The sequence below is a fragment of the Cervus elaphus genome, chromosome 2 (genome assembly GCF_910594005.1).
Source record: "Cervus elaphus chromosome 2, mCerEla1.1, whole genome shotgun sequence".
Lineage (NCBI taxonomy): Eukaryota > Metazoa > Chordata > Mammalia > Artiodactyla > Cervidae > Cervus > Cervus elaphus.
Genome location: NC_057816.1, coordinates 21,378,243 through 21,402,842, shown reverse-complemented (window position 1 = coordinate 21,402,842; position 24,600 = coordinate 21,378,243). Strand labels below are relative to the sequence as shown.

At 38.3% G+C, this 24,600-nt stretch overlaps 1 protein-coding gene across 5 annotated transcripts; it reads left to right on the top strand.

Annotated features, from left to right (window-relative positions):
- The first annotated feature begins 191 nt into the window (after nucleotides 1-191).
- CHEK1 (checkpoint kinase 1) lies at nucleotides 192-23,574 on the top strand. Of its 5 annotated transcripts, none has more exons than XM_043873782.1 (13): nucleotides 192-642; nucleotides 7,198-7,282; nucleotides 8,999-9,222; nucleotides 10,272-10,336; nucleotides 10,430-10,499; nucleotides 11,456-11,644; nucleotides 12,057-12,161; nucleotides 13,961-14,056; nucleotides 16,294-16,402; nucleotides 16,598-16,775; nucleotides 17,441-17,572; nucleotides 21,200-21,301; nucleotides 22,700-23,574. In XM_043873782.1, the coding sequence occupies exons 2-13, from the start codon at nucleotides 7,218-7,220 to the stop codon at nucleotides 22,793-22,795; spliced, it is 1,431 nt and encodes a 476-aa protein (XP_043729717.1). In that variant the 5' UTR covers nucleotides 192-642; nucleotides 7,198-7,217; the 3' UTR covers nucleotides 22,796-23,574. The 5 variants fall into 5 exon arrangements, with proteins under 5 accessions (XP_043729717.1, XP_043729706.1, XP_043729726.1 ...); XM_043873771.1 differs by lacking the exon at nucleotides 192-642 and adding an exon at nucleotides 6,323-6,446; XM_043873791.1 differs by lacking the exon at nucleotides 192-642 and adding an exon at nucleotides 6,460-6,775.
- The last annotated feature ends 1,026 nt before the right edge of the window (nucleotides 23,575-24,600 follow it).

Here is a 24,600-nt window from a genome sequence, read left to right as displayed (position 1 = left end):
TCTGTGGTCTTAGCTCTCTAAATGAGCCACGTATGGGGCATTCTGTCATTCTCTGTCTCTCAAATCAGGAAAACTATCAACGACTAGCCGATCCTACATATACAATTTTGTCATTTCAAAAACTGCAGCACCTAGCCCAATGCCTTGCACATAGTGGGCGCTCATTAAGCATTTACTGAATGAATAAAAGTTCACGGGACCAGAGGAGTGCCATTTCTGGGCAGGAACGGCGGCTGTGTTGCCAGGATGTCTCTGTTCTCAACATTGCTTGTTCTTAGAGGTGCTCTGACAACAAGGGCCAGGAGGTGACCACCCAGACCTGACCACACCAGTCGTCTTTGGGACTAGCCTCGGTATTTTTGTGCGTTTTTATTTTTGAGCTGGAGTAAATCCAGGGAGACTAAATCAGTAGTTTTGAAGACTTAAGGCAAACAGTACAGTGTTCTCAATGGAGAGGAAGAATCTCTTCCAGTGTATGTATAGAACTGGATGGTCAGTAGGTGTTCTTGAATTAGCTGACTTGTAACCATGCCTATCTATTTGAAATCTCGCTTTTCAGCGCTCTCACTCATCCATGATATAGTCCATGTCTCTGCTGGTTTGCTTTAGCTGGTGCACTCAGCCTGTTGGTTTTACCTAAAGGTGAGCTTCTCTTGTCCCTTTGTGTCTGCCTCTTTATTATTACATCTTACTAAGAAGCCCTATGATCTTCTGGTTTTGAAGGCCTTGCCAAGTTAGCTACAGAAAGCACAGGAGTCCCATCATGTTTAATGTTAGGACAAACAGCCTTATGTTCAGTTATCCTAGGGTATTTTAAGACTTACGTCAGTGATGTATATAAACCCTTAGTTATTTAAAAAAAAAAAAAAAGAACACAAGGTAACTCTTTACTGTTACCTGTTTAAGAAATAGGAGCAATGGCCTGACTTTCAGATAAGTCAAAGTGGTGTTCCTAAAGGATGCTCAGGTCTACCTGTGTACCCAGGAAGCAGCCTTCCAAGCCAGTTTATGAACTAGGTGCTTCAATTGTGGGTAAGATTTAGAACTGATGTTAAGACTTGACTTACTGTATGTAAGTACATGACTTGATTTATATACAGAATTCCTCCCTAGAGGAAGAGGTGGTTCTAAGGTGGGTTTTTTTGTTGTTTATTGTTTTTTTTTTTCAAACCAATGGGAGTAATACCAGAGATCATTAGTGTCTTCCTCTGTAAGGATGATAAGCCTTTAATTTATCACTGCACTTGCTGCTCTTATGATTTTAATTTTATTAATTTCTAGACTACACGAAGCTTTTTTTTTTTTTAATTACGTGTAATTTCCACTGTTACAGTGAACTGAGTGTAAAAAAACATTAATTCTAAAAAGAGACAACACTGTTTTCGACCCCCATCAGAGGTACCCAAAAGTTCAGGTACTTTCAACTCTGCTGATTCTCACATTACTTACCTCCATATCATTAAATAACTTGCTTTATTTTGCTATGTGTTGGCTCTTCAATTTTTAGTATCATCTGTTGACTTTTTGGTGTGGAAAATGAGGATTTAGCTCTTTTTCACCATCCTGCTATTCCCATGGACACATCCTTACCATCTCAAGGTTCTTTTACAGTTATGGTTTAGGCTAACTCAGTAGTTTTTACGTTAAGGCTTTTCACAACGAGACCATGTGGTATACTGCAACAACTTTTTTTTCTGTATAACTTTTGAGTGGGGAGAGGTTTTCATTTGTGTTTTGTTCTTGTCGCTAATTTCTCCCCAGGCTCTCCTTCATTTGTGCCAGCTTCCTTACAGTATGTTCAGATTCATTAAGTATTCCTTCTTAGAAATGTCTTGTTTTGGTATATTCCAGTTTGGACTGGGTGTCGTGGACCCCTGCACTGTCATATTGTGTGTTAATCTCCTGCCTTCTTTCTTAATTTATTACCACTACTTTCCTGAAAAAGTGTATGGGAGATAATTTCTTGAGATCTTGAGTGTCTGTTGTCACACTTGAATCATAGGTTGACTTGGTGTAGAGTTCCAGGCTGGGAATAACTTTTCCTTAGAATTGTTTTTGAAGGCATTGGCCCATTGTTTTCTGTCTTCCAAATGCTGAGAAGTGCAATGATATTCTGATTCTTAATTTTTTGTATGTGTCCATTCCATCTCATTCCCTCCCCAGAACTCTTAGTAGTCTTCCCTTTTTATGTAAAATGTGAAATTTTCCCAATAATGTATCCAGAAAGCTGGGTACTTTAAACTTGAAAAAATGCGAAAAAAAATATGGAAGGTCAAGTTCTTCAGTCTGGGAAATTTCCTTGAGTTGTTTCTGGATTCACCCAACTCCCTTTTTCATTCTGAAAAACAAGTTATTTGGATTTTGGACTTCCTGGATTAGTCTTCCAATATTCTTAGATTTATTCCTCTGTTTTCTCTGTTTATTCTTCCTTCTAGAGATGTCCTAAACTTTTTTTACTATCTATTTTGTTTTCTTTTTTTCTACTGTCATATTTTTTTAATATCCAAGAGCTTTTTGTGTTTGAATATTCCTTTTTCTGGACATCTTTTGTACTAAAGTCCTCTTCAAATTCTTGCTTGTCTGCTCTTTTTAAAAAGAAGGACCCTAAAAAGGTGATTGGAAGGTCTGTTGGGGGTGGGGTAGAGAATTAATGTGGGCTTCATTCTCCTGTGATCTGGCTGAGTTGTTAACATTATGAAGTCCCTGATATCAGTATCTTTAAATCTTTTCTGTGTAGGTAAGATTTCCTTAAGAAGGCTTTTATGTCCTTGGAAGAATATAAGCCAGGCTGCCAGACTTCTGGGAGTCAAGTGAGGAAAAAAGGCTCAGAGGTTTAACCTTCAGTTCAGTTCAGTTGCTCAGTCGTGTCTGACTCTTTGCAACCCCATGGACTACAGCATGCCAGGCCTCCCTGTCCATCGTTAACTCCCGGAGTTTACTCAAACTCATGTCCATTGAGTTGGTGATTCCATCCAACCATCTCATCCTCTGTCGTCCCCTTCTCCTCCCGCCTTCAATCTTTCCCGGCATCAGGGTTTTTTCCAATGAGTTAGTTCTTTGCATCAGGTGGCCAAAGTGTTGGAGTTTCAGCTTTAGCATCAGTTCTTCCAATGAATATTCAGGACTGATTCCCTTTAGGATGGACTGGTTGGATCTCCTTGCAGTCCAAGGGACTCTCGAGTCTTCTCCAACACCATAGTTCAAAAACATCAATTCTTTGGTGCTCAGCTTTCTTTATAGTCCAACTCTCACATCCATACATGACTACTGGAAAAACCATAGCTTTGACTAGACAGACCTTTGCTGGTGAAGTAACGTCTCTGCTTTTTAATATGCTGTCTAGGTTGGTCATAACTTTTCTTCCAAGGAGCAAGTGCCTTTTAATTTCATGGCTGCAGTCACCATCTGCAGTGATTTTGGAGCCCCCCAAAATAAAGTCTCTCACTGTTTCCATTGTTTCTCCATCTATTTGCCATGAAGTGATGGGACCAGATCCCATGATCTTAGTTTTCTGAATGTTGAGTTTTAAGCCAGCTTTTTCACTCTTTCACTTTCATCAAGAGGCTCTTTAGTTCTTCTTCACACTCTGCCATAAGGGTAGTGTCATCTGCATATCTGAGGTTATTGATATTTCTCCCTGCAATCTTGATTCCAGTTTGTTTCATCCAGCCTGGTATTTTGCCTGATGTACACTGCATATAAGTTAAATAAGCAGGGTGACAATATACAGCCTTGATGTACTCCTTTTCCAATTTGGAACCAGTCTGCTGTTCCATGTCCAGTTCTAACTTGCTTCCTGACCTGCATATGGATTGCTCAGGAGGCAGGTCAGGTGGTCTGGTATTCCCATCTCTTGAAGAATTTTCCAGTTTGTTGTGATCCACACAGTCAAAGGCTTTGGCGTAGACGATAAAGCAGAAGTAGATGTTTTTCTGGAGCTCTCTTGCTTTTTCGATGATCCAACGAATGTTGGAAATTTGATCTCTGGTTCCTCTGCCTTTTCTAAATTCAGCTTGAACATTTGGAAGTTCATGGTCCATGTACTGTTGAAGCATGGCTTGGAGAATTTTGAGCATTAGTTTTGCTAGCGTGTGAGATGAGTCCAGTTGTGAGGTAGTTTGAACATTCTTTGGCATTGCCTTTCCTTGGGATTGGAAAATAACCTGCAGTACATAAACTTAATCCTTTTGTTTTCAGTTAGGTATCCAAGACTTAACTGGGCCTGATCCTCTGCAGTTTAGATAACCATGTATTTTCCCTCTCAAGTCTAGGACCTACTTAGGGAGGGGCAGTTCCTTCCCTACACAGAAAAGGGAGGACACCAGGGATCTCTTCGCTTCATAAATAGTCCTTCACCATCTTTTAGCCTCACCTTTGCCTCATTCACCACCAGAGATTCCCTGGTGGCTCAGAGGATAAGGTGTCTACCTGCAATGCTGGAGACCTGGGTTTGATCCCTGGGTTGGGAAGATCCCCTGGAGAAGAAAATAGCAACCCACTCCAGTACTCTTGTCTAGAAAATTCCATGGATGGAGGAGCCTGGTGGGCTACAGTCCATAGGGTCACCAAGAGTCAGACATGACTGAACGACTTCACCTCATTTTTGCCTCATTCAGTTACATGTATGTGTGTGCTCAGTTGTGGAGTGGATTGCCACTTCCTACTCCAGGGGATTTTCCCAACCCAGGGATTGAACCTGTGTCTTGTGTCTCCTGCATTGGCAGGTGGGTTCTTTACCACCAGCGCCACCTGCAAAACCCCATTCAATTATATGTTGTCATATAACTAATTCAACTTGAGCCTTTAGGGAATTCTAAGATGGAATTCATCTTCTTTCATCTATGTTAAAATTTTGTTTTTTCATCTATATTTATAGGTTATTGCCTTTTAAAAATCTACTTTAAAATAGTAAACTTTATTCCTTTCTGAAACCTTACTAAAATAGTAAATTGTTAATAGTAAATATTAAAATAAATTAATGGGATATTTACTATTTACTATTAATAGTTACTATTTAATACTATTAAAATTTACATAATAGTAAATAGTAAAATATTCCATTAACTTATTTTAATATATACTATTAGAATTTTCTATTTTAGTAAGGTTTCAGAAAGGAACAGAGCTTCTTGTATCTATTCTCCCATATGCTATCTTTAGCTGATACTCTGCCTGAAATGTGTGTATCTCATTTTTCTTTCAGGGTAAGATACCTTTACTGTATCCAGACACAAAAAACTGTGCAGGCCTTCGCTTCATATTCTTTATTTGTAACAGGTAGTGCAGAAACTAGACAAAATGGAGTAAACAATCTGGAAAACTTACCTGAAACCTCAAGTGTGGTTGAATTTCGAAGTGTTCTGACTCGTTTTTTGTCCCTGACTTTTCTTTAAATCCAGTGTGTGCATTTTTGTACACTTACTTTACCAGTATCACAATCAAGAGCTAATTATGCTAAATGTATGTGGCCCAGCTTTAAGAACTGGAGAGTTTGATGAAGGTGACCTTACTTGCGCTTTTGAGTTCCTAGTCTTTGCTGTCGAGAGGGAGTATCTATTTCAGTTTTTCCACATTGTTTTGTTCTCTAGCCAGTCTCTTTCGCAGACTTTACTTTCCCACCTAAACTGGTTATTCTGCTTTTAAACTATGCATCGTAAAAACGCAGCGTTTTTGCTTATATCTGCCTGTTTCTTACACATTAAAGACAGTGGGTAGAACTAAGCTATGCAGTTGCACTTCCTTCAAAAAGATTGAGTGGGAGGTATTGTTTTGGTGCCAGTTCGGACAAGACAGGGCAAAATTGGTTTTCTTGACATTATCTCAAGCCACAAAACAATAGCATTCTTCACCCGGATGCCTTCCCACCCCACTGCAGTGCGGCCAGTGTTCGATGCTTCTCGCTCACATCACAAAGTTCCTTTCAAGCTAAACAGGATCAATTCTCAACAGCTGTTCCCAGCTTCTGGGCTCCAGTTCTACCTGGGCCGAGCTTTAAAGTCACTGAAGCAGCTCTTATGGCGTGTGATCCTGGTTACCCTGCCAGGCTATGGGGCGAGGTGCTCGGGGGTTCGGGGTGGCGGGCAGCGAGCCCCGCGGTGCCGCTCTCCCCCGGAGCTCGAGGCCGGACGGCGGAGTCACAGGCCGGATCCCAGTTCGCGTTTGGGCCCGGAGGTCATTCGCAACCGATGCAGTCCGCAGTTCCGAAACCTCTTAGGCCAGGATCTAGTCCCGATTCCAAAGTAACCCTGGTCCCGCCGGTCTCCGCCGGCACGGAGGACCAATGCTGGCCCCAGGCGCTGCCAATCTGCAGATCCGCCGGGCCAGGAACGCGCACCTCTTTGCTTTACGGCAAGGGAGCGCGCGTTTGCGACAATGTGACGCCACCAAGTTTTGGCGGGAAAAGCCCTGCATTTGGATTCCTGTGGTGGCGGGCAAAGGACGGCCTGGTGAGGAAGGGCGGCCGGTAGAGTGGGAAAGGCGCCTGGAGCTGGCGTTCGGGGACTACATGATTTAGGAGGGGCACGGCGACAGAACGTTCTCGGTTCCGATCCCAAAGGATCGGAGAGGCTCCCTCGGAGGCGTGGTTTCGGAGGGTGGAGGAGTATGGTGGCGGGGGTCCTCGTTATACAGGGATTGGAGAGAAGCCTCCTCTGCTGGCTGGGAACCCCCAAGGTTTGGGGCCCGGCGGCCCGGGTGCCACCCAGCCCTTCCTTCCGCTTCTTGGGGCAGTTTGGCCCCGCCCCGGGCTCCTCCTGACCTTGGGGACGGGGTAGAGGTGGGAATTGGGAGTGAGCGGGTGGGGAGGGGTGGCTGCGGTCCCCGCGGTTATTTCCTCCTCCACTAGCCCTCGTCCGCTTACCCTAACCCGAGACTTCACTTCTCACCCCCTTCACCGGTCCCCGCCGTACGGCACTGGTCGCCCTCCTCAGCGCTGCTAGTACATTTCCTCTGCCGCCTGGAAAGCGGGGTTTCAGCTTCGGGTTTGCGTGGCAGTGGGGCTTGTGAGTTATCAATCAAATGCCGCGGTTTAGGATACTTGCTCATGCTTTAAAAGACTTGGATAAAATACGGATGATGTGAAACCAGGAGCTGTGATTTATCTTGGGGGAATCACGACAAGAGGCGGAGCTCAGAGGCTTCAGAAATGATTGAAGCTCCTCCTCACCAACCGTCTTTTCTGGGTTCCTGCTTTTACAGCCGCGGGACTTAGTGGAGTCATGGCAGTGCCCTTTGTGGAAGACTGGGACTTGGTGCAAACCCTGGGAGAAGGTGCCTATGGAGAGTGAGTCTGAGTCCGTTTTACCCGCCTTCACACTTGCTTTAGTTTTCTGTCTCCTTTGAGTACATATTCATTGTTCTGGAATTGTTTATTTAAATACTGTGGCGCCCAAAAGAACAGATCTTTGCATGCAAATTCCAAAACTTTGGGAAACTGAAGCTACACAATCTTTTGTAAGGGTTAACTGTTTGTTTTTTCTTCTTTTGCGGGGAGGCGGGGGTGGGAGGTACAAAACAGAGCAAAACAAAACATTTTTTTCCCTAAAATTTAGAGATTTCTGAAGTCGGTTTTCTCCTCCCATATATTCTTTACTGGGGTTTGAACATAGTGGTTAAATGAGCAAATGAACAGACTCTGGAGCCACATTACCGGCCTTTGTTTTGTGAAGTTTATGCAAGCTTTTTCTTTTTTGGCCGTGCCATCCTGCTTGCCGGGAGGCGGACCAGAAATTGAACCTGTGCCCCAAGCAGTAGAAACATGGGGTGGGGTCTTAACCAGGGGACCACCAAGGAAGTCCCTAGGTGAGCTTCCTAATATCCTTGTGTGCCTGTTTTTTCAGCTGTCATATGGCAGGAATAGTCCATATCCTGTAGGAACTTAGAACATTTACCATAGACATATATACTACTAGATTAATAAATGTTAGGTTATGTTATTAAAATTAAATGAATAGAGCAAGAATGAAATCTTGACATTTGGGACAGCATGGACCTGGAGGGTATTACGCTAAGTTTAAATAAGTCAGACAGAGAAAGACAAATACTGTATGGTTTCACTTACTAGGTGAAACAAAACAAATGAACAAATGTAACAAAAGAGAAACAGAGTTAAAACAAACAGGTAGTTGCCAGAGGGGAGGGTGGTGGGAGGAGGAGAGAAATACTTGTACAAACCTCTAGTTGCAAAATAAGTTTCCAGTATGAAATGTACAATTGGAGAGTATAGTCAGTAATTATGTAATACTTTGTATGGTAGCATATCCTAACTAGACATATAGTGGTGATCATTTTGAAATGTATACAAATATCAAATCACTATTTTGTAACAGGAACTAACTCAGCATTGTAAGTCAATTATACTTCAAAAACAGACTCATAGAAAAAGAGAAGAGATTTGTAGTTATCAGAGCAGGGTGTTGGGGGAGGGAGATTTAGATGAAGATGGTTAAAAGGTACAAACTTCAAGTTATAAGATAAATAAGTTCTAGGGATATAATGTACAACATGATTAATATCACTAACACTGCTATATGTTATACATGAAATTTAAAATAGTAAGGGAAGTTATTTTTTCTATTTTTTAAATTTTTTATCTAAAAAATGATGGATTGTCACTAAATTTATTGTGATAATCATTTCAGTACTTTATGTCAATTATAGCTCAGTAAAACTGGAAGAGAAATTAAATGAATAGAGCATGTATATGTGTGATGTGGCCTAGAATTGCTGTTATTCCATTTTAATTTATCAAGTGTTTATATATTACTTTTGGATGTACAACATAATGACTTCTTTGGAGCATTAGCTATTATACTTCACGTTTCAGAAAGGAGTATTATCTGTTGAGGACATGGCAGAAACCATTCCCGTGGTTTCTTCCAGGTGGCGAAAGTAATAAAGGTAAAATAGTTTTGGATGAGTTATGTTTAATCTTTTGAAGTTTTAAAAGAAATACAGTTCAAATGTCTGGAATATTGTATTTCTTCCTTTTTCTTTTTAGAGTTCAACTTGCTGTGAATAGAAGAACTGAAGAAGCAGTTGCAGTGAAGATTGTGGATATGAAACGTGCCATAGACTGTCCAGAAAATATTAAGAAAGAGATCTGTATCAACAAAATGTTAAATCATGAGAATGTAGTGAAATTTTATGGTCACAGAAGAGAAGGCAACATCCAGTATCTATTTTTGGAGTACTGCAGTGGGGGAGAACTTTTTGATAGAATAGGTATGGAAAAAAATTCAGATAATTCTTCTGCTAAATACGTTTTTAAATTTGTCTCAATTTGGGGGCTTCTGTTTGTTCACTGTCTATTCAGAATTGCTTATGCAATAGTGAAACAAGTAAATTTCTTTGTTTTTGCAACTTATATCAACACTGAATGCATATGTAGAGTCATCAAAGAAATTTTTCCCCAAGTTTAAGAATGATAAGCTGTGATTTCTTGGTGCATGAAGTATCATAAGTGCAATATATTGTATGCCTATGCAGTTTTTTTCTTTGTAGACATTCTAGTTTCATGAAATCGTTGCATTCATTTACAGATTTGAAATAAGAGGTTGTTATTTAAGTGAAATAATTGAGAATTTTATAGGATTTATATATATATAAAGTACTGTTTTTGCTACTTAAGATTAAAAGTCTTGATATTAAAGAATACTGAGAAGTACATAAAATATATTCTGTGGACCTAAATTTATTATTTAGATATATTGTATTAATAGTTAAAAAGTGATTATTAGAATCTCCAAAAAAATATATCTGAGAAAAGAGTTGAGTATAAAAGAAAGAAATTCACAGACATGTATGGCTTTGTGGTGTGAGAAATTTTATGAAATTTAAATTTGTTGTTAAATACTTAGGAAACCAGCTTAAATTTGCTAGGCTTCCACTTTGACAATTACAGTTCAGGAGAAGAGAAAATATTGGCATAGCATTTAGAAGAAATTAGGGGTGAATTTGAAGGATATCAAGTAAATCATAAGTAGTACAAGTCAGGGCTTTCAAGGTATATCTTGCATTCTTGATTTGGGCTATATTTTGTTATTCTCTAATTTTCCTGTGATGTTAACTTATTTTTGCCACTTAACAGTTGGGGAAATGTGAGTTGTTAGCAATATATGTATTAGTGGACTCCAGAGTCATTTCATTGTAAGCATTAGATTCTTTTTGCAAAAGTACAATTATAGATGTTTAACTTTAGAATTAGGAGACTGTGTGGTTGATGCCTGACTATATTTACCTGATAAACTAACTTTCACAATTAATTCTTTTAGAGCCAGACATAGGCATGCCTGAACAAGATGCTCAGAGGTTCTTCCATCAACTTATGGCAGGGGTGGTAGGTACAGTGGTCTCTTTTCCTTTTATTTAAAATTAGTTTTAGTGAAATAAGTTACTCAGTTCTGGTTGCGTCCCTCTGCTTCTCTTTTAGGTTTATCTGCATGGTATTGGAATAACTCACAGGGATATTAAACCAGAAAATCTCCTATTGGATGAAAGGGGTAAGTTTAGCGTTTTGTCACTGCTACCAAAATCATTTTAATACAGCCATACAAAGGCAGGATCAAGGCTTTTGCATTACTGAAATTTCAGGGCAGCTTCTTAATTTGCCACTCAGTTATGGTAAATATTCAGTAAGTATAGTTAAGGTGAAAGTTCTGCCTACAGTTTGTGTGTCTTAAAGGTGGGAAGTTAGGAAATTTGCTCTTCTTAATTTGTTTTTTGTACAGAGTTCCTCCTCCTTTTATAAACATAGCCACCTTGATGAGAAGCTCTGGAGGCTTGTGGATCTTGAGTTTCTGTGTGTCTTTATATGCTTCCTTCCAGCCAGCTGGGTTTATACATCTCTGAGAAAGCTGTGCCTAGAGTGTTATTGATACCTCCTGCCTCTGCACAGGCGGGTGAGGACATGGCTTTGCTCTCAGTGTTTAAGTGCTCTTTTCTAGAAGACCCTTTTGACTTCAGGATCTTTCTTTAACCTGGTCCATGCTGTTTGTATATTGACAGTATTTGTGTTAAGTTAATAGAAGCCATGAGGCCTTTTTCTAGTTTTAGTTATATGATGATGTCTTTTATTTCTTCTTTATTACAATTTATTTTTGATCACTTTAAGGTAGAGAAGTTCCACAAATCTAAAATGACACCAGCAGTTTTCCAGTAAACCTTGACTCCTTTTAGTATTTGTGTATGTGCTCAGTTGCTCAGTCGGGTCTGACTCTTTGTGACGCCATGGACTGTAGCCTGCCAGGCTCTTCTGTCCATGGGATTCTCCAGGCGAGAACACCGGAGTAGGTTGCCATTTCTTCCTCCAGGGATCTTCCCTACTCAGGGACTGAACCCGAGTCTCGTGCATTGGCAGGTGTATTCTTTTGCCACTGCGCCACCTGGGAAGCCCCTTTAAGTGTACCTGTTTACCAAACATTCTCATTCGGCACCATCCTTTTTTCCTTTGACTTAGATAACCTCAAAATCTCTGACTTTGGCTTAGCAACCGTGTTTCGGCATAACAATCGGGAGCGTTTGTTGAACAAGATGTGTGGTACTTTACCATACGTTGCTCCAGAACTTCTAAAGAGAAAAGAATTTCATGCAGAGCCAGTCGATGTTTGGTCCTGTGGAATAGTACTTACTGCAATGTTGGCTGGAGGTAAGAGCTATTTAATCATGATAAAATTCCTGTCCTTTGAAAAGCCAGGTTTTCTGTACCAAAATAAATGAAATGAATCAAGGTGTTCCATATTTATGTGATAGTATTTTAATATTAACCTATTTATAACTAAGTTGGAACTTTTAATCCCAAAGATTTAAAAAAATGATTTATGTGTAGCTATTAAATGAAATATCACAGTAGCTCTCTCTTAAAATGATGTGAATACTTTTGGAAATAGTAAGGCAGAAGTGGATTATCTATCTTAGAAGTGTCTTTAAAATTTCTTAAACCATGTTTAATTAATTTGAAGGAAACTTTTAATGGATTTGTGTCACTGATTATTTTCCCTTAAAATCGTTACTGTAAAATGATTTGAACATTCAGAAAACCGAGTCTTGTTTCCTTTTAGAATTGCCGTGGGACCAGCCTAGTGATAGTTGTCAGGAATATTGTGATTGGAAAGAAAAGAAAACATATCTCAACCCTTGGAAAAAAATTGATTCTGCTCCTCTAGGTAACTGGGTTATCTTGAATGTAAAGTACTGATTTCCTGGATAATGAAGCCTAGTGCTGTGTGAATTTTTTTCTTACATATTTTTTTAACTTTTAATTAATTTATATAAATAATACATGATCTTTGTAGATAAAGTAGAAAAATAATAAATAAAATATTAAAATCCAACCCTATAATTCTAGTACTCAGAAGTAGCTTCCTTTAATATTTTGATATCTGCATGTGTTTTGTAGTAGAAAATATGTAAGTATATATGTTTGTTATATATGTATATTATTTATAAGTATTTTTTTTTCACAAAAAAAATGACATCACACTATACATGTTATTTTGTAAACTTTGTGTGAGTATGTGTGTTAATGCTAAGTGAACACTTTTTCATGACTATACTTGTAAGTATTCATCACTGTTTTTAAAAACTGTGATGGTATTCTGCTATATGGACATGCCTTACTATACTTCTCCAGTTCACCTTTTTAGAGATTCAGAATTTTTTCTAATTTTTCACTGTTGTGAAAGAGATATGATGATCATCCGTATACCTTAATCTTTGTACATATGTCTCAGTTATTTAAAGTGAAACCCCAGAAGTGGAATTGCAGGGTCAAAGATGTATACAGTGTTTAATTATTATGGTTTACTTTGCCAAATTGTTTTCCAGAAAGTTTGTACCATTTCATCACAGTCTACCTAGTTTACATGTAAGCTATTTTTTGGCTACACCTTGAGGCATGAGTCTTTGTTTTCCCACCAGTGAATGAACCTGTACCCTTGCAGTGTAATCAGGGAGTCTTAACCACTTGACCACCAGGGAAGCCCCTTAAACATTTTTAACTAATCTAATAGGCCAACCTGTAAGAAATATATTCTAACTTTAAAATTTTTATTTTAAATTTAGTATCAATGAAGTTGTATGGATTTATTAGCTTTTTTGTCTATTTTTGTGGACGTCTATTTTGCTCATTTTTGGTAGGAAGTTTTCCTTTTATTCTATATGAAGTTTTTAAGAAAATATTAGTGTCATTATATCAATGCATTTGTTACAAATATTTTTGACAGTTTGTCATGCATTTTTACTTTGTTATGCTATTTTGACATACAGAAGTTTTATATTTTATTTATTTAAATCTAGTGTCTTGTCCTTTTTGATTTCTGACTATATTGTCATGTTTGGAAAGGTCTTTTCTACCCTCAACAGTAGAAAAAAATTACCTATGTTTTCATGGCTTTTGTTTTGTTTTGTTTTCCATTTAAATCTTTGGTCTATTAGAAGATTCTTTTGGTGTTGGGAGATGTATGAATTCTTTATCAATTAATTAAGGTCTTAGGATGATGGTTGTTTTTATTACTGTCTCTTAAAAAGTTATTGGAAAGTAAATTTTCATTATAAAATTGTGTGAATGAGAATTTAGTATGACATGTTAGAACAATGAAGTTTGGTATTGAAAATGGATGAGGTTTTTTTTATCTTTGTGTAAATAGAGGTTTTCTGGTTTGTTTTTTGTTTTTGTATCTTTGTGTAAATATCATCAAGTGGAGAGAAACATTTCCACCCAGCTCTTGTTCTATTTACAAACAACTGCGAGTCTGGTCTGGGAAGAATATTCAAAGATATAGACAGTAGCAAGGAATAATTGCATGAAATTCAAGCAAAAATTTAGTGGCTTTGTTTTCTTTTCCCCAGAAGTAGTATTTGGACCTAACGAGAGCAATAAAGAATGTGTATTTTACACCACAAGCTATAGGCTTTTCTAATCTGCATGACTCTTATAAATGTTGTCTTAATATTTTGTTTTCAGCTCTGCTACATAAAATCTTAGTTGAGAACCCATCAGTAAGGATTACCATCCCAGACATCAAGAAAGATAGATGGTACAACAAACCACTCAAGAAAGGTAATATGCTTAAAATACAAGTTTTAAAAAAAAAAAAAATTTTTTTTTTTTCCTGTGAAAGAAAAGGTACTTGTAAAGTCAGCATAAGTCAACAACACAAGATAGCTGTGATCTCTGTCCTCGTGGAGATGATAGCCTCTAGTACAAAAAACAGAAATATAAAAAATAATTTTTCGTTCTTTAATAATTACAAAGTAGAAAGTCAGGGTACTGTAGCTAAGAGTTTGACCAAGTCTTTTCTTTTTAGCCTTTTTATTTTGCATCGGAGTGTAGCTGATTAACAATGTGGTGATGGTTTCAGGTGCAGCAAAGGTGTTCAGCCACACATATACGTGTATCCACTCTCCCCCTAACTCCCCGCCCACCCAGGCTGCCACGTGACACTGAGCAGAGTTCTCTGAGCTATACGGTAGTTGACCTAGTCTTAAGTGACAGAGAACGTTTACCTTGCTGAGGAAATAACATTAAATCTAAGATTTGAAGATTAAAGGGGAGCTAGCCAGATGAGTAGCAGCAAGACGAGTGGCAGATTCCAAACATGGAAGCAGCATCAGGGATGACCTGGTGGTTAGAAGGTAGTGCATTTGAGGAGCTTGAGAGAAGGCATGTGTGGCATGGACCATGTCTGGCTTGTTCAGCATTACATCGCCAGTGCGTAGTACAGTGTGTGGTCCATTTTAGGCATTTCATAAATGTTCATGGAGTGAATAAGTGAGTGGAGAAGGGGGGGAGGGAGAGAGATTTGAGATGAGGTGGTAGATAGGAACCAAGCCATGGAGGACCTTATAACCTATGCTAAGAATCTTGGGCTTTAACTGAAGGCCATGGGAAAACCTTTTGGGAGATTTTAAGCAAGAAAATGACATGCTTATATATTTGGTTTTAAAAGATCTTTCTAGAATTTCAGATTCTTTACCACTGAACCACCAGATCCAATTGGGAGGAAGAAGCTAAAAGTCTAAGAGAGAGGAAAGAAAAAAGCAGCAAGGTCCCTAAGGAGAAAGGAGGGTTATGGGGTCCTTTTCAAGTAGAGGAATGAACATTTGATGGGAGGATGGAAAGGAAGAGAGGACAGGTAGGAATGCAAGTAAGTTAGATTTGGTAGCGGCAAATCGAGGGAGCTTCCAGTGACTGAAATGGGAGATGTATGTAAGTAATGAGGTACTGGAGGGTGTCTCGGTAATTTGTTAGGAGTATAGATGTTTTTAAAGAATCATTTTGGGGAAAGGAAGAGAAAACTGATTAGAGAAATGTAGCATAGCCTGTTAGGGGTGAGGATCCCGTGGAGGGGAGTAGCCGTGAATTTACAGTGGCATCTTATTCTCTATAATGATTATTTTCAGTAAAGATTTATCCAAGGGATCTTGGACTCCTGATCTCTGAAAAAGATTTAACTTTGGGACCAGGGACCAGCATTGATCACTCAAGAGCTTTTGTATAGCAGAGTCTTATTAAAGTGAAAAGGGACTGAGAAAGCTTCTGACATGGACATTAGAAGGGGGATGGAGAATGCTGCCACCCACCCCCTCATCCCCCGCCAGCTAGTCTTATCAAGGCCTTATCAGACCCACTCCCACAACATACAGCTTAAATTAATAAGATTAGAACCAACAATAGAAAGATCTTACCACCCACCCCCGTAATACACATTTTAAGATGACAGGATTAGTCCGAAGGTTCTTAAGGAGAAACATACCACTGAGCAAGATACATTGTTATATTGACTAAGACAAAGCAATGTAGAAAGAAGGTTTGACCTTTTCTCCTTGAGAGCCCCAGACCCCTTTCTCTTCCTCAGAAACCTTGGGCTTCTTATCAACCTACCTAGGAATTGACTCGCATGAACAATGAAGGTTGAGGAGAGCAGATTCATAACATTCATTGTCATTATCACAAATTATTTTTAATTTTAAAAGGTTTTGATCCTCTTGCTGGGTCTCTTAGTCTTCATAGAACATTGTTCTGCTACCAAAAATGGTACCATTAAAATGACTGCCTTAACATTGACACCATGCACTTGGGACATACTTGTAGGTCAAGATTTATGAAATGTGTAGTTTGCACAATTTGACAAGTGATTCCAAGTCAGAAGTTCCTAACCACTTTTCTCATAAAATCATATAGGAAGAGCCACTATCTATCATATAAGTATTTTGTGTTTAAGAAATGAATTGAGATATGGTTTTACTTCAATTTGCCAAGTGGGAAAGCATCTGTATTTATGTTCTCTTTTTTAGGGGCAAAGAGGCCCCGGGCTACTTCTAGTGGTGTATCCGAGTCTCCTGGTGGATTCTCTAAACATATTCAATCCAACTTGGACTTCTCTCCAGTAAACTGTGCTTCTAGGTAAGGTCGGTTAATAATTAATAAAAGATCAAGTAGTTGTTGGATATAATAGTCCCCATGAAAAACAATCCATGTATATAATGTTTTCTTAAGATGGATATAATTTTTTTCAGTGTGAGAATGGTAATGCCATATAAGAAAGACCTAAAGAACTTTATTTAAAGGTATATTTTTCTCCATATCCTAATGCCTTAGTGAAGAAAGTGTGAAGTACTCCAGTTCTCAGCCAGAACCACGGACAGGCCTTTCCTTATGGGACACCAGCCCTTCATACATTGACAAACTGGTACAAGGGATCAGCTTTTCCCAGCCCACTTGTCCTGATCACATGCTTCTAAATAGTCAATTGCTTGGCACTCCAGGATCCTCACAGGTAAGGAAATTTAGTTCCTCAAATAATAATGGCCCCACTGAAATGTTGTGAACTAATCAGCCTCCAACTAATTAAAAAAAATAATAATAATTAAAAAAAAATTAAAAAAAATAATAATGGCAGCTCTATTTTTTATTGTCTCAAAGTCTTTTTTTTTTTGTCAATCTAAGAAATACAGTATTAACACTTGATACAGTTTTTTTTTTTTTTTTTGACGAGAGAATTAGGGGAGACTTTTTTTTTCTAATGTTAATTTATTTGGCTGCACTGGGTTTTAGTTGTGGCACACAGGATCTTCAGTCTTCATTGCAGGATGTGGGATCTAGTTCCCTGACCCAGGGTCAAACCTGGGCCCACTGCATTGAGAGCACAGTCTTAGCCACTGGACCACCAGAGAAATCCCGAGACTCGAGACTTTCTTTCCTCTTTTTTAGCCACACCGTGGCATGTGGGTTTTTAGTTCCTTAACCAGGGATTGAACCCTGGCCTCTGGCACTGGAGGCAGAGTCCTGACGTCTGGGCTGCCAGGGAATTCCCTACGGGAGACACTTATGTATAAGAATCTAAAGTCAGAAAAAGGAATTTTCAAGCCAAATAGCTATAGTATGATTACTTTTGGTGGTAAGTCTGATAATTTATTCAGCTTTCCTCTATTTGACTTGTAGAACCCCTGGCAGCGCTTAGTCAAAAGAATGACACGATTTTTTACCAAATTGGATGCAGACAAATCTTATCAATGCCTGAAAGAGACTTGTGAGAAATTGGGCTATCAGTGGAAGAAAAGTTGTATGAATCAGGTATGTTTCATGGATTTTTGTTAGATCTTTTCCTGAAGAAAAATTTAAAATATTTGAGTAAAAAAAGAGATATCATTCTGTGGTTGATTCATGTTGATATTTGGTAGAAATCAATACAATACTGTAAAGCAATTATCCTTCAATTAAAAATAAATTTAAAAGTGCTGTCATTTTATGTATATATTAAAATTTAAAGTAATTAGTTTAATTTGAAAAAGAAACCATTGAAATTTAAGTATAATGCTTTTTCCTTAAGAACTAGTATTTCTTAAAAGGCTTCTCTAAGGTTATTAAAAATACTAAGAGATTCAAGTCTTATTTTCTTTAAACTATACATTATACTTAAATTGTAACAGCAATGAGCTTCCTTCTGTGAAAGATGGGTCCATTAACAATTCCGTGCTTCCTCCATCTTCCCTGCTCCCAACTGCCAATTTTTGTTGTTTACATTGTTATAGCATATTTATAATATTGACATTCTTATCTGTCTTTAGGCTTTTCAAAAGTCTTAATATTATGAGAAACAAAGAGAAAGGGATATTTTGTATTAAAGGAGACTAAAGAGGCTTGATAAATAATGTAATGCGTGATCTTTCACTAGATCATGGATTTAAAGAAAAAGAAAGCTATAAATGATGTTATTAGAACAATTTGGGAAACTTGAATATGAGTTTTATGTTAGATAATGTTTTTGTATCAGTGTCAGATTTCTTTGGTGTGATCATAATACTGTGGTTTGTAAGAGAATGTCTGCAGGAGACACGTGGTAAAGTGTGTGTAATTTATAACTTAGTTTAAAAACTTAAAAAAAAAAGACAATCATGTAAAAAAGAAGTAAACATGCTTATCTAGGTTTATAAGGCCAATAAACATTTGTGGTTATTTATTGTAGGATTCTTTCAGTTTTTCTGTAGATGTGTAAACTTTCAAAATTAAAAGTTACGGGAAAATGTTACTATGAGGAAACCTGAAGCCAGCCTGATTAGACTCTCACTTATATAGATATCTTACTCTTTTTTTTTTTTAAGGTATATTTATTGAGATAAAGCTCACGTGATATAAAAATCATCACTTTAACCATTTTAAAGTACACAATTTAGTGGTTTTAAGTATGTTCACAGGATTGTGGAATTATCACCATTTAAATATAGAACTTCCCACTGCCCCCCAAATAAACTCTGTACCAATTCGCGGTCATTCTTCGTTCCTTCCTCCCTGGCAACCACTAATATACTTTCTGTGGATTACCTATTTCTGGGCATTTCCTATAAATGGAATCATATAGTTATGACCCTTTGTGTTTGTCTTCTTTTACTTAACATAGTATTTTCAAGGTTAATTCATGTTGTAGCATTTATCAATACTTTATTCCTTTTAATGGGTGAATGATAGCCTGTTATGTGGATAGACTGTTTTGTGTAAGCATTTATCTATTGATGCACATTTGGGATAATGTATCTACTTTTTGGCTGTTATGAATAATGCTGCTGTGATCATTCGGGTTTCTGTGTGAAGACAGGTATTTTAGTTTGCAAGGGCCATCGTAACAACATACCACAGACTAGGAGGTATTTATTTGTTTATTTACAGAAATTTATTTTCTCACAGCTCTAGACACTGAAGTCCAAGACCAAGATTCTGGCAGGGCTGGTTTCCTCTGGAACCTTGGCTTTTAAGTGGCCACCCTCTTGCTGTCTCCTCCTATGTTTTGTCCTCTCTGCACACCTCCCCTGAATCTGTCACTTTCTGTATCCTGATTTCGTTTTCTAATGAAGACACCAGTCAGATTGGATTAGGGCCCTCTGAATGGTCTCCTTTGAACCTAGTCACCTCTAAATTAAAAGACACTTGCTCCTTGGAAGAAAAGCAATGACAAGCCTAGACAGTATATTAAAAAGCAGAGACATTATTTTGCCAACAAAGGACTGTATATATAGTCCAAGCTATGGTTTTTCCAGTAGTCATGTATGAATGTGAGAGCTGGACCAGAAAAAAGGCTAAGCACCAAAGAATTGATGCCTTTGAACTGTGGTGCTGCAGAAGATTCTTGAGAGTCCCTTGGACTGCAAGGAGGTCAAACCAGTCAATCCTAAAGGAAATCAACCCTGAATATTCATTGGAAGGACTGATGCTAAAGCTGAAGCTCCAATACTTTGGCCACTTGATGCAAAGAGCCAACTCATTGGTAAAGACCCTGATGCTGTGAAAGATTGAAGGCAGGGGACAGGGACTACAGAGGATGAGATGGTTGGATGGCATCATCAACCTAGTGGGCATGAATTTGAGCAAGCTCTGGGAGATGGTGAAGGACAGTCCCTGGGGTCGCAAAGAGTTGGACACAACTGAGCAACTGAACAACAACAACAAGTACCTCTTTAAAGAGGTCTTATCTCCAAAATAGCCACATTCTGAGGCATTGGGAGTTAGGGTTTCAACATCTGAATTTTGAGGGGATGCAGTTTCAGTCCAGAAGGAGAAGTTTTCAATTTCTTTGGTTACATACCTGTGATCAGAATTGCTGGGCATACAATAACTCTTGTGTTTATCTTTTGAGGAACTGCCAAATGATTTTTCAAAGCAGCGACACCATTTTACATTCCTACCAGCCATGTATGAGGGTTCCAATTTCTCTTCATCCTTGTCAACACTTGTTATTGTCTCTTTTTAATCAAAGCCCTCTCTGTGTGACGGAGAAGGCAATGGCAAGCCACTCCAGTACTCTTGCCTAGAAAATCCCATGGTTGGAGGAGCCTGGTGGGCTGCAGTCCATAGGTTCGTTACAAGTTGGACACAACTGAGCGACTTCACTTTTCACTTTCACACATTGGAGAAGGAAATGGCAACCCACTCCAGTGTGCTTGCCTGGAGAATCCCAGGGACAGGGGAGCCTGGTGGGCTGCCGCTTATGGGGTCACACAGTCGGACACTACTGAAGTGACTTAGCAGCAGCTCCCTGTGTGAGGTGAGAATTATTAAAAATGTTTTTGTACTTTGGGCTGGGCTTAGCTAGACAAATCTGCTGATCTTAACTTGGGCTTATCCGTCCAGCTGAAGTTGATGGCTTTTCTGTGGCTGGTGGTCCAAGACAGCCTCATCCACCTTTGGGGTCTTGGTGCTGGCTGTTGGCTGGGCCTTTCTTTTCATGACCATCTTCTAGCCTGTGCTTCTAAAACAGTGAAAGTGGAAGTTGAAAGACCTCTTAGAACCTTCGCCATCTTCTGATCGCTGTCGTAGCTTTTGACCCAAAAACCTAACCTCTCTTTTTCTTTCTTCTGTTTTAATAATCTTGTTTTCCCTCTCATTCTGGTTTCATTCTCTTCAACTGTTTCTTCTTTCAGTTGTATTTTGATAAAACACTAAATTTCTTCTGTTGCTAAGTGTTCACATAGACTCAATCCCCAGTGATGGTGCTGCATCCTGTTTACAGGTTGGTCTGGGTGGACACCCATGTACCCGTCAGGAGAGGAAAGTCCTGGAAGGAATGGAATGTTTGGCGGCACTGCTCCTATTGTAGAAGCTTTTCTCAAATTTGCATCCCAGCAGTATCACTGAACTGAGATTATATAGTTTTTATTTAGAGTATTTTCTACCCACTCATATGCTTTAACCTTATTTTTATTTTCTTAGGTTACTGTATCAACAACTGATAGAAGAAACAATAAGCTGATTTTCAAAGTGAATCTGGTAGAAATGGATGAGAAGATCTTAGTTGACTTCCGGCTTTCTAAGGTATATAGATTAGCACATTTTTTAAGAGAGAAAGCTTTGTTTTGCTATTTTTGAAGAAGTATTACATGTTCATTTTAGAAAATTTTAAAAACACAAAGTGTAAAGAAGAAAGTAAGAATCAAGTCATCCACAGAAAACATTTATTTTTGATATTGTATTAGAATAACCTTACTATTACTTGTGATACATGCTATATGGAAATACTCTTATGTGGAGATTTTTTTACTGGCATTATATTTTAGATATATGTTAACTTTTTTTTTTAAATTTAATATTATGAACATTTGTTCTTGTCATTATCTATTCTTCCAAAACAGTTTTTTCAAATGACATTCCTTATTATAAAAGTTTTTGTTTTTTATGTGATCTGTAAGTAACAAAGAAAATAAAAATAGTCATAAATTATTTTTATCTTTAATTACCTTTGGCATTTTGTAGTATTCTAAGCTTTTTCTTATTGAATTTGTATATAGTATTTTTTATAAAAATTGTGATTTGTCAAAATGCACATTATAGTTAATGAAACTTTATCTGTTATAAGCTACTTTGTGATTCATACTCATATACAGAGTTTTATTCACATTTCTGATTCTTTCTTTAGAAATTAGTGGTTCTGAGGTTATAGTTTTAAAGCCCTTGATACATAAGACCAAAATAGCATTTTCTCTATTTCCTGAAAGATTGTACATGGCTCTAAACAAGGCTGGAAGAGTTGGTCACTTTCTTTATATTGGCAGCTTGCTGCAATACTGTTGTCCAAATGCTTGGTATGGAATTAAATTAAGATCCTAGAGTAGTGAAATCCTTCTCATAACTGAATCACTGGCTTTGTTGCCACAGTGGTTTGGCAAGACTTAAGTGTAGTCGTTTAGCTAATTTTTAGTTTAAACTCCCAGTGCCTATGAAAAACAGTGACCTAGGTCCAGAGCTATCAACAATTGAAACGAACAAGATGCCATTGGTTTCTGCTCTCTGGGCCCAGTGTAATGGACCCAAAATCAAGTCAGAATTATTTATGTAGGCATTTCTTCTACACGGGCTTCCCTTGTAGCTCAGCTGGAAAAGAATCTGCCTGCAATACGGGAGGCCTGGGTTCGATCCCAGGGTTGGGAAGATCCCTTGCAGAAGGGAATGGCTACCCACTCCAGTATTCTTGCCTGGAGAATTCCATGGACTGTATAGTCCATGGGGTCACAAAGAGTCGGATACAACTGAGCGACTCTCACTTTCACTTTTCTTCTATGAAGGTATTTTGTCTTTGTAAGAGGACCTGAAGACGAGGATAGCTGGACCTATCTATGGATGTTTGTCTCTACGTACCACTAAAGAAAGTTTGATTTTATGACATAGTCTTTTTTTTTTTTTTAACGTGAGTTTTGGCTATTATTCCTAATATAGGGTGATGGATTGGAATTCAAGAGACACTTCCTGAAGATCAAGGGGAAGCTGAGTGATGTTGTGAGCAGCCAGAAGGTTTGGCTTCCTGTCACATGATAGATCCACTGGTTCTGGGATTCCTGGTGAATATAGTGCTGCTATGTGGACATTATTCTTCCTAGAGAAGATGATCTATTCTGCAAACTGCAAACAATAGTCCCTGAAGAGTTGTCTTCCCTCTAGCCAAACATTTTCCAATTCTTTTGTATATTCTTCATACAAATAATATCTGTATCTTAACTGTAAGTGAAACTTTGGGGAAAGGGTGGATAGAATTCATTTAGATAGTCCTTCATGTGCATTTAGCATCTGAATTGAGACCCACCTGGTGGAAACCATGCTCTGGGGTTACATGAGTTTACCAACATTTATACCAATATAATGAAAAATTATACTCTTGTCCCATTCTGCCAAAACGTTTGGTTCCATCCAAAAAGTACATATTTCCTGCACATTGACTTAATCACATGGATAAATTAGTAAAAAAAACAAAAACAAAAACCTTGTTTTTTGTGGGACAGTAAATTTATCAGTCAGTCTGAAGTGAAGCCAGCTTCAAAATGTATACCCCAAGATTTGTACTTAAAAGGGCCTGACCAGGTACCTAAAGCTGTTTTTGAACAATAATTAAAATTGCAAGTAGGTATGTTTTTTTCTGGTATAGTTAATATGTATGATTGGTCTTTCAAATAGAAGTTGAGCATAAATTCTAGTGCTTAACTATCTTTACTCAGAATTACTGTTGCACATTTTAAATATTTTTCTATATTATTTTCTACTTTCACAGCCATATTTTAATTCTTTATTACAGAAATAAATTCTATTTTGAAAATGAATAGCTAACTCTGTAAACTCATTGGTGACTAAACCTCTAGACGGTGAGGAATGAAAGAGGCTAGAGACGTAAGAAAGTAATGGAAATTGATCTGATTCCTGGCTTTTTTCACCTATTAATTTTAGTAAGATCTTGTTCTTTGAATACAATTTATATTAACATTTGAATGTGTTAGATTGGGTCCCAGTATTCCTGTTTCTTGGTGATTTATAAAAATTAGCCAGTTATTCTAGTCTGAAGCCAAGAACATGAAACTTTATAGAGTTTGTCATATATTGTGTATCTTGGTAAATGGCATTATTGTGGTATAGCTGTCGTTTTTCAAATAGACATGTACAGATGTGAGAGCTGGACCATGAGGAAGACTGAGCACCGAAGAATTGATGCTTTTGAACTGTGGCGTTGGAGAAGACTCTTGAGAGTCCCCTGGACTGCAAGGAGATCCAACCAGTCCATCCTAAAAGAGGTCAGTCCTGAATATTCACTGGAGGACTGATGCTGAAGCTGAAACTCCAGTACTTTGGCCACCTCATGCGAAGAACCAACTCATTGGAAAAGACCCTGATGCTGGGAAACATTAAAGACGAGGAGAAGGGGACGACAGAGGATGAGATGGCTGGATGGCATCACTGATTCAATGGACATGAGTTTGAGCAAATTCTGGGAGATTGTGAAGGACAGGGAGGCCTGGCGTGCTGCAGTCCATGGGGTCAAAAAGAGTCAGACACGAGTGACTGAGCAACAACAACCCACAGGAGGAATAAATTTAAACCTATAGGCAACTTCTAAGAATTAAGCCAGTACATTCTCAAATAAGAAATTTTGTTCTTGAGAATTGTCAGCCAGGGAATTCTCTGGCAGTCCAGTGGTTCAGACTCTGAGCTTCCACTGCAGGGAGCGAGGGTTTGATCGCTAGTTGGGGAACTAAGTTCCCACATGCCACACAGCATGGCCAAAAGAATAAAAAGAGAGAGAATTGTCAGCCAACGATTGGTAACTCTCGTAAACAAAGTTGTCCCTGGCTTTG